This window comes from Priapulus caudatus, unplaced genomic scaffold, assembly GCF_000485595.1.
Source record: "Priapulus caudatus unplaced genomic scaffold, Priapulus_caudatus-5.0.1 Scaffold12, whole genome shotgun sequence".
Taxonomy (NCBI): domain Eukaryota; kingdom Metazoa; phylum Priapulida; class Priapulimorpha; order Priapulimorphida; family Priapulidae; genus Priapulus; species Priapulus caudatus.
Genome location: NW_014577073.1, coordinates 549297 through 559688, shown reverse-complemented (window position 1 = coordinate 559688; position 10392 = coordinate 549297). Strand labels below are relative to the sequence as shown.

General features: G+C 46.8%; 1 protein-coding gene across 1 annotated transcript in view; it reads left to right on the top strand.

Moving 5' to 3' along the window:
- The window catches only part of LOC106807872 (ubiquitin carboxyl-terminal hydrolase 34-like), a 71435-nt gene extending 61291 nt beyond the window's left edge, over nt 1-10144 (top strand). The window contains 14 exon segments of the mRNA XM_014810367.1: nt 236-413; nt 1110-1267; nt 1590-1668; nt 1911-2037; nt 2808-2921; nt 3360-3464; nt 3903-4024; nt 4647-4770; nt 5170-5249; nt 5621-5758; nt 6380-6520; nt 7967-8132; nt 8517-9008; nt 9062-10144. Of these exon segments, the coding sequence (XP_014665853.1) occupies nt 236-413; nt 1110-1267; nt 1590-1668; nt 1911-2037; nt 2808-2921; nt 3360-3464; nt 3903-4024; nt 4647-4770; nt 5170-5249; nt 5621-5758; nt 6380-6520; nt 7967-8132; nt 8517-8995 (2011 nt within the window). The 3' untranslated portion in view covers nt 8996-9008; nt 9062-10144.
- The last annotated feature ends 248 nt before the right edge of the window (nt 10145-10392 follow it).

The window sequence follows — 10392 nt, the reverse complement described above, 5'->3', positions numbered from 1 at the left end:
GGCATTGTGTAAGTGTAACATAAGCATAATGTGAGGGTAATATTGGCATAGTGTAAGCGTAACATTAGCATACTGTGAGAGTAATATTAGGGCAAAATAGGCATTGTGTAAGTGTAACATAAGCATAATGTGAGGGTAATATTACCTTCTGCACAGACTTCCACGGTGCGCACGATTCTCGGTGAACTAACGGCGGCGTCGCCCCCGCGCGTTTGCTCTCTCTCCCCCCCCACAGGGCCGACCACGAGGACCAGGACGTAGTGCTGTTCAACCGCGTCATGCTGCCGGCCTACTACGGCCTGCTGCGGCTCTTCTGCGAGCAGTCGCGCTCGTTCACGCACTACCTCGCCACGCACCAGAACATGCAGTGGGCGTTCAAGAACATCAGCCCCTACGCGACGCGATACGCAAACGTGAGTCGCGACGAACCGCGCGGCGCAGGTAGTGCCGATGTAGTGCTGGGGTACCATTAGGTTGGTGTGTGGGGGGGGGGGTGTAGTGTAAGACAGTAGGTGTAACATTAACATGTAGATGTAACATTAGGATAATGTTCTGGTAATATTAGGGTAATATTGGCATTGGGTAAGCGTAAAATAAGCATGATGTGAGGGTAATAATTATTAGGGTAATATTGGCATTGTGTAAGCGTAAAATAAGCATGATGTGAGGGTAATATTAGGGTAATATTGGCATTGTGTAAGTGTAACATAAGCATAATGTGAGGGTAATATTGGCATAGTGTAAGCGTAACATTAGCATACTGTGAGAGTAATATTAGGGCAAAATAGGCATTGTGTAAGTGTAACATAAGCATAATGTGAGGGTAATATTAGGGTAATATTGACATAGTGTAAGTATAACATTTAGCATACTGTGAGGGTAATATTAAGATAGTATTTGTGTAAAATTAAGTTATTGTGTGTGTAACAATAGGTTAATGTCACTATCATTAGCATAGTGGGAGGGTAGCATTATGGCAGTGTCTGTAACATTGGGGTTAGATGTTAAGTGTTACGTTGGAGTAGAGTCATTTACATTTTGTGAAAAAATTTACATAATTTTGTTTACTATTACTATTTATGGTGACGTAATCACTTTAACCGCGACAGGCCGTCGAGGAGCTAATGAGGCTGATGCAGATCTTCGTCACTTGCTACCCGGACAGCAGCGAACAGGAGCTGAAGGAGATCCACAAGTTCAAGCAGGACACGATACAGCTGTACACAGCGTCGCTGGACGGCCGCTCATGCTGGGCGACGCTCATCAGGTACTAGCTGTAGGCTGTAGTCAACGTAACCACTTTAGTCATCCTGAAAACGATATTCGGGCCGCACGATCTAGTTTTGCCGTCCGATGTTTGGGCTGCGATACGACGCGTATCGATGTGTGTGGCGCGGTGTGATCGCAGGATCGTGATACGACACGTAATACATCGGTAAGAGTGGCGGAATATGCAACGTGCAAGCCGATTGGTTCAAATGCACGAAAAAAGAATCAACGTCAGCTATTAAATGTGGCATTGGAGACGGTGGCTATGATATGATCTTCCGTCGCGTGTAGTATTTCATAATCGTGCGATTGCGTTGCAGTGTCTACCGCATCCTGTTAAAGACTAGTGAAGATCGCATGGTAGCAATGTATCATGGCGCTCTCGGACTGTTCAGTGATGTACGTATAACCCTTATCTATCCATCTCTCTATATATATTTATATATATTACATATTATATGGCACACTCGGACTGTTCAGTGATATACGTCACCCTTATATATCGTTATATATTATGCACATATTATTATATTATATCGGTATATTATATGTGTGTGCGTATTACATATTATGTGGCATTATTACTACTCGACCATGCCACCATGTGAGCATGATTTCTCACGCGCGCGTGTGACTTTCAGGCGTTCACGACGCTGCACACGATGTACCACGAGGCGACGGCGTGCCACGTCATCGGTGATATCGTCGACCTGCTCAACATCACGCTAGAGGTGCTGCGATGCGCAAAGTTCCTACTCGACAAGAAAGGTACGTAAATCCTTTAATAAGTTCATTTGGTTGGTTGATAATAGAGCTAACTTGGTTGATTTCTACTCAACCGTGAAGCTCAAACGTACTGCTAACGTTTCGCGTCCTAACAGGAGGCTTTTTCAAAGCTGACTGACGTTGTCAGATTTGACCAGAAGCAGTACGTTTGAACTTCACGATTGAGTAGAAATCAACCAATTTAGCTCCAAGAAAGGTACGGCTGGGGTGAGAAGGAGGGAGAGGAGGAGGAGGCTGGTAGGTTCACAGTGTCGTTGAAGTAGAGGCAAACCATGTGCTTAGCACAGTGTGTCGGGAGTCAAGCTAGTGCGGGTCAGGAAACTCACGGAATCTCCTGGTCTGGAAACTCTGTACAGTGTTTGGTCAAGATGGTCAATCATGAAAAGGCTTTTCGTTAGGTGGAAAGATTTAATGATGATATGTGATTGATGGTGTCCCATGCTGGGCATGCGATCCTATCCTTAGTATAATGGTCATTGTAAAATATAAAATAACGGTAGAATAAGAAATCCTTACATTCTTTCTGCGCTCATCCATCAATCTCTTTGTTAGTCGCTTCATCTCTTGTGCAGTCTCTAACATACAATGCTTGTGTTATTATATGTGCTATAACTTGCCCCATTGTTTATCCAACAATATACCTTAACTAACGTGATTCTAAGCAACTACTAATTGTTGTCGTCTACGGTCAGCTGCAGAAATAACACAAATTATTTCCTTTAAAATACCGCGACGTCTTCTGCTTTCCGCAGTGGCCGAGGTGAAGCAAGCTGTTTACTCCTGGAAGGATCGCATGGAGTTTGGACGCAAGCTCCTCTACCTGCTCAACTCCTATACGCCGCGAGAAATCCGCCAGGTCTCGCTCGGTATGTGTCACGCAGCGAGTTTAGCACACCCACGTAACTACGCACGCTGACACTTATGTAGTCGTTGACCGATAACGTGGTCAACTGTTAATTAAAAGTTCGGGATGAAGGGACATCACTGTCAAATCTGAATTGAGACTAAGCGGATGTCTATTTTGTGTAGCTATGGTACTTATCAAATAGGTAATTAGGCACACATAATATAGGCTAAATACTCGTCAAGTGTACATATACATGTACATATACGCACGCACGCACGCACGCATACATACAAGATGTATACGTACGTGTACGTAAATGTTTGTCAGCATGTAAGTGTATGTAGTCTGCATTCTGAGTGATATGTGCACATTAGGCATATATACCGTTACATACACTACTTTACCTGTCATGACCCGACTAGCTGCACGGGTGGCATCACATCTACATCTCTTACAGACGTTCTCCGTGAGATGCTGCTGCTCTATCCCAACGAGAGCATCCAGACGCTGGCTCCCATCATCCTTCATGCTCACCAGCAGTTCCAGGACAACAACTGGCCGGGTGAGTGATCGAGCCAGCATCGCACACATGCATGCACAGGAGCACGTCTGGTCATAGAATAGTGGCACATGTGTAGTGGATGTCTCGGGATGTGGATGTCTCTACAGGACTCGGGATCTACTGCAGTAGCCGCTGCGTGGGTTCGACGAGCTCATCACTCGGTGCCATTGAGCGACAGAACTCCATCCGTAAAATGGTGGCATAGTGCTGGCAGTGCTGGTGTAGCAGTGACGACATACAAAAAACTATAAGTTTAAACATATATATATTATACTGTTTTATAAGTGTTAATTAGCCATAGGCCACGCCCAATTGCACTAGCATCTCGCCTTGTTCTGCCACCATTTCTTTTCGTTTTACGCGAATGCGTCGTGACGTCAAATCGTTGTAGATTTTCTCACAGCACTAATGATCACGCATCTGCCATTATGTTTGCAGTGCAAACGGGGCCGTACTTCCCCAGCAGGACGCCAAAACCTATTCCGCCCAAGGCCAACATCCGTCCGCAGCGACCCATGCTGCAGATGTTCCTGCACGTCAACCAGGTGGAGTCGAGTAAGGTATGAGCATCCACGCCGCGATGACGATGACGACGGCGCGAGGAGAATGATGGTCCTCTGCCGGACTTGCCAGTAGAGTGACGGCATTCTGCCAGACTTGCCTGCAGAGTGACGGTATTCTGCCAGACTTGCCGGTAGAGTGACAGCATTCTGCCAGACTTTCCTGTAGAGTGATGGCATTCTGCCAGACTTGCCAGTAGAGTGACACCATTCTGCCAGACTTGCCTGCAGAGTGACTGCATTCTGCCAGACTTGCCTGCAGAGTGACGGTATTCTGCCAGAAATGCTAACAGAATGGCAACTTTCTGAGAGAAGAATTGCAATTTTTTGCTCTCTCTCTCTCTCTCTCTGTGTAAGTTTGTGCTTCCGAAAAAACTCACCGTGTTCTAGCCAATGTTTCATCAAACCGTTATGATACAGCTTCTAGGAAGCCCCGCCCCCATTACCCACCACCCTCCTGGATATATAAGTTATATCTGATATACCCACCAGCCTTACAAAGTTGAATGAATAACAAAGGCTGCACTGGCTTTAACGATCACGTCCTGTTATGCGTGTGTGTCGTGGGTCAGCTGCTATCGCACTGCTGCGTTCTCATGCGCGCGTGTACGATCGCTAACAGGGGATAGACGAGCCGTACGATCAGGCGTTGGCTGACTTCTTCTGTCCCTACCACAAGTACATCGACCTGCTGTGTCGCATGGCCGTCAACCAGGGCATCATCAACGAAAACATCATCAACCTGAGTGAGTGAATGCGCGCGCGCGCGTGTGTCCATCCACCATGCGACGTTGTGGCGCGCGACGGGTGGCAAAGATGTACGAACGCGTGAAAAAATTCAGTTCGGTCGGGCAGGATTTCGTATGCGGTAGTGTGTTCGTTAGGTGTGGAGTTTGTTTGTCGTTTGTCGCGATTCGAGTATGTTTGACATATCGTTTTCTGCCGTCTGAGGTTTTGAAGTTGTCGTCTTGTGTGGTGTGATTGCGTGAGCACCGATATGACGAGCAGAGCGAGCATGTGTAATCATGAACTAGCTGGTGCTACCACATACTAGCTATATGAACTCGCTATGCTAATAATGGTAGAGGTATGTTTATCGTTTAATACGTATGAAGTTTTCTGACTCTATTCTTCCCTTTCATTAGGTTGTATGGTGGCCGTGGAAGGCGTGCCTCTCCATTCCGTGCTCTTTGCTAAACTCTGGTCGGACGTTTATCATTCAGAGGTGAATGTTTAATGATCATCTATTATTGGTTGTCCTTGGAGATTTTACAGAGGTTTATATAACAGTGCTATATAACAGAGGTTTCGTGTAACAGTCAGTTTGTATAGTTACATGTTGATGTTTTCCTATTATGGAGTACTCGCGTCGGTTAGGTGTGGACGATTGCCAAATGTATAGTTACTTGTTTAATAAATTGCCAATGGAATGTTTTGGTATTTGTGTTATAAATAGTAGTAATAGTAAAATCTTATAGTGTGATAAATAATTAGCGGAACATATTTGTTTTAATAAATTATCAGGTGATTGTTTAGTTACTTGTGTTTATAAATTGCTAGAAAAATGCTTAGTAACCTGTGTCTCTAAATTACTAGCAAATCGACAAGAAATGCATCGAGATGCTCTGTGGCTCCACCTACCTCATCGACTACATCGACGCCGTGCTGACAGATGAACGTCCATCGCTCATCAACCCTGTCATTTACCAGTTCTTCTGCACCTTCTTCCCAAAGGTATGTGCATCGCTGCTGCCTGTACAGACAGCATGGGCGGCCATGACAGTTCTAGGCGATCTAGTTCTTAAGCAATTTCTTCTTTGTTGTATCCTGACTAATTTGTCGTCCTCTTGCCCGACATAATCCAGAAATTAAAACCTTAAGCAGCATGCATGTGTGTGACTGAATGTAGTTTTAGATGTTAACCCTGTACTTGGATAGCGATTAGGTTAAATTAGTAGGCCTCTTGTATATCTAAGCTTCTGACCTTGTAATAACGAGCTTAGAATTCATAGGAAAATACGAACTCAATTATGTGATGAGTGTATTGATGGTCACTTCTTGGCTATACTGCATGCAGAGCTCTGCCTTCTTATCTCGTTCAATGCTTGCCTCTAACTTGTGCCACACTGTCTTGCTTACACTTACTTGTCAATGCTTACCTCTACCTAGTGTGGTGCTCTGTCTTACCTACACACCTGGCAATGCTTACCTCTACCTAGTGTGGTGCTCTGTCTTACCTACACACCTGTCAATGCTTGCCTCTATCTAGTGTGGTGCTCTGTCTTACCTACACACCTGTCAATGCTTACCTCTACCTACTCCTACTCTGTCTTACCTACACTTACCTGTCGACAGGTGTCACGGCAGGTGCTGACTGAGCAGAACAACAAGAACCTGGTGGAGTGCATCACGAGCTCGCTGATGACGCTGCAGGAGAGAATCGCACGCGCCGACATGGTCACCGAGCTGAGCAAGCTGGCGAACACACTGTGTGGGGTAAGTGTGGAGGCGAACCATACCCCAGTACGTCGTGCATGCCAGTGTAGTGTTGTTGGTCGCATGTGTGTTAAGCACCGTGTTCGTTAGAGGGCCGTAGCTGCAGGATGGTGTAAGGAGGGGGAAGAACACTTCTTGCATCAATGCTAGAAAGCAGGCTTTGGGATTCTGCTGGAGTGCTGAAAGACGCAGCTGATGTTCAGATTCGTACAAAAAAAGGCATTTTGTCAGTAATATAATATATTGTAACTGCACTAGGCAAGAGCGGGGTATACCGTGTTGGGGAAACTTGGACAAAGAGAGAGCAACCGAAGATGGAAATTTTGTTTTTTTCGTAGACTGGAAATCATGATGTGATGTAGAATTTGGCTGACCATATACAGCATTCAGAGCGCAATGCAAAATACACATCATCCCAGATACAGAACAAAATTCGTTGCTATTTGTGTGAAAGAGATTAGAGAACGCATAAGATCGAACAATTCACGATCACGATATTGGAGTTATGAGACTGATGATGTGTCAACGTCAGAGCAAGTGACTCTCTGTCTACGATAGGTGAACGTGGACGATGAAGTGTGTGATCATTTCGTTGGCTTAATCAAGTTAGCAACAGTCTATGCAACAAATATGGCTGATTACATTTTGGAAGCACCACCTAGTTGGGGATTGGACATCTTGTTGGCCAAGGCTATGATGGAACATCTGTTATGAGCTTCAGTATGAATGGTGTCTAAGCTAAAGTCTCAGATCGCTGTCCCAACGCTACGTGTTCACTGCAGGTTGCACATTTTAAATGTCTGTTCTCCCTTCATTCAAAATCTAATTGACAGCATTGGAACGAAAATCATTCAAATTACCTGATAGTAGTAGTAGATTATCAGTAACCAATGGCGTACTGGCTGACCATGGTCAACTGCCCACAACACAAAACTGCACGTGGTCTGAACTTGAAGGCTTTGAGCCCTCTCCCCCAGGCAAAATGAGTTGGCTACGGCCCTGCAGATACCATGGTATTTTTTGCTGCATGGATAGATGTTTAATGCTTATAGTTGGCTTTCACTGTGTAGCTAGCTAATAAGGCATTTCATTTACAGGCCGTGGGGTTTCAGACAATATATCAGTTCGAGCATAGCACATTTTTTTCCATTTCGACAATAGCATGCACTGTTGAGCAAACACGGATGTTGTCATGTTGCCTGTTTTCAAATATCCATCAGAAGTCCTTTGTCTTTACATGTACCCTTAATGATTAAATCTTTCTAGTGCTATTTTAATCTAACGGGGGAGCTATTTATAAGACTTCTTGCTGCTTATTCTAATGATTCCAATCACCGACATATATTCTAACCTTTAATCATCTGAGATTAAAGGTAAGCCCAGCACAATCCGCGCCTCGCTTTTGTTTCTGCTGATCACAACAATTTTGTCGTAATCCATTTCAAGGACATTCGAGCCCTGATGCTCATATTCTCGGTGGCGCCACCTTGCGATGGTGATTTGAGCGAGGAGTTTATGGAGACAGTTCATCTCCTACTTGAGCAGTTCAGGAACCAGCAAGCGAAGGCAAGGGAACTCACTCGTGGTCAATCCCCAACATACAGCAGTGAAGGTATGTCTGTAGTAAAACCTCTATCTTACAAGTAGTTCATACCTAACAGTGTAGCAGTGAAGGTATGTCTGTAGTAAAACCTCTATCTTACAAGTAGTTCATACCTAACAGTGTAGCAGTGAAGGTATGTCTGTAGTAAAACCTCTACCTTACAAGTAGTTCATAACTAACAATAATACAGCACTGAGAGTAACGATTGAATCCAAACCAGCGTCACCTGACCACTAATTCGCTATCGTTTCACCGCTGTTGCTCGGCGTAGACAACCGTCCCTCCGTCACGAAAGGTCCCCGCCCTCGAAGGTTAGCCGAAGAAACGAGATCCGTGCATCTCCCGCACTCGTGCCTAATGCGTCAGCTCTCTCTCTCTTTCTCTTGCTTCCAGAAGGCGAGTCAGCAGCAGGGAGGAGGCAGGGTCGCCCCGGCGACGGGCCGCCGGGCGAGGCGGGTCGCACGAGCCGCGCGGCGTCCCCGGCGGTGGCGGCGGCGGGGGGAGGCGACTCCGCGGACACCGGCGCGCAGCCGGGAAGCTCGGCCGCGCCGGGGAAGCCCTCGACGGAGGATCCCGGGACGAGAGTCGAGGACGCCGCGAGCGAGACGTCGGCTTCCGCCGGCGACAAGGAGGAGGCGCGGGTCGATGACGAGACGAAGGACTCCGGAACGGAGAGAAAGCCCTCCGGATCGGAGCCGCCGCCGGAACGCGAGACGTCCGACTCGGACACGAGGGTCGCCGCCGAGACGGATGCGCCCCCTGGCGGCCGCGCAGGCAAGCTCCACAAGGTGGCGCCATCGACGAAGCCGGCGAAGTGGCTCGACAGCGCGGTGAAGAACATTGAGACGCTGCTGTCCTTCATCGAGAACTGATGTCTCGCGAGGCGGCGGACGTCGCGTCTCCGAGGTCGCGGCGAGGGGTCGCGACGCCTCGTGGGGGGGGGGGGGGGGAGTCGTAATCATGCCAAGTCACTGTGATCTCGCTTTTCTTAGACTCGCGTCGCGAGGTTTTATCACGACGCGGCTGCCGACACGACGCCTCCACACAGCCGTGTGTCACCAGCCGTTATCCCATGCTACCGGGAATTATCCCCTATGCTCGCACTCGTCTTTATTCCTGAACCATCCTATGGGAAGTTATCCCCCGAGCTTCATCCTGGATGCTACCCATGTAATCCTCTTGCTAGACGTTATCCCTTGATACTTCTACAGTGGATTATTCCTTAGCCTTCCCACTGGACATTAGTACAGTTGCTGCTTCACTATGTGACAAATGCTGGGCTCGTGTTACGTACGCGTGTACATATTGATTGGTCTGTACTATATCCTATATACATGTACTATATAACGGTATTGCCCTGATCTGAAATAATACTTCGATTTATATAGCATATTGGATAGCACCTCTCATCTAGCGCAGGTAGCCGGATAGCATTTCTTACCTGGCACTGGTGGCAGGCTGGCATCTCATACCTAGAAGAGGTAGCAGGAACGCATCCCCTACCTGGTGATGGTAGCAGGAACGCATCCGTTATCTGGCGAGGGTGGCAGGTGACCACTGCATACCTGGCGCAGGTGGCAGGGTGGCAGCAAGTTGTAGGCATCGTGTGGGCTATACTCACACGAGGTAAGCGTCGTATGCGTACTTTGCAGTAACGATGTAGCCGGCGGCGAGCTGTACAGATAGTTTTACGAACGATGTCTACTTATCAATTTACTTGATAATTTTATACAGCGGCAAGGGTGACGTATTTCGGGACCACGTGCGTGCACTTGCTACGGCTTTGCAGCGGATATGCAGCAGATCGCTGGTCAGCGAATATATATGTACACGCTCGCTGATCTCTCTAACAGCTATATTTAGCAGCCGCGTGTGTGAAGCGCGGTTTAGTTTGTATATTCATTGGTCGTTGAGTTGCTCGTGTAGATGCTGTTAGAAAAAGAGAAATGATGTAATTATTTGATATTGTGTCACCGTGCTATAACGCAGGCTAATAAACATTTGCAAAAAATGTCACGAAATTCTTCGCTTTGAATGTTTCGGTTCGTTCACAATCCGTTCGTGCTGTTATACCAACATAATGTTTTTTTTAATGTTTTATGGCGCGTCTTAACACGTGGAATCCCAGAAAACTGCGTTGCGTTGGTGCCTGCAGCACGGGATGGTGATACGGGGTGAGGTTTTTATAGATGTACCGCAATCGCGTGATGTAGCGACGGAAGATTCATTTCTATGACTGGCTGGACTTGGCTTCTATAAAGCTAATCGC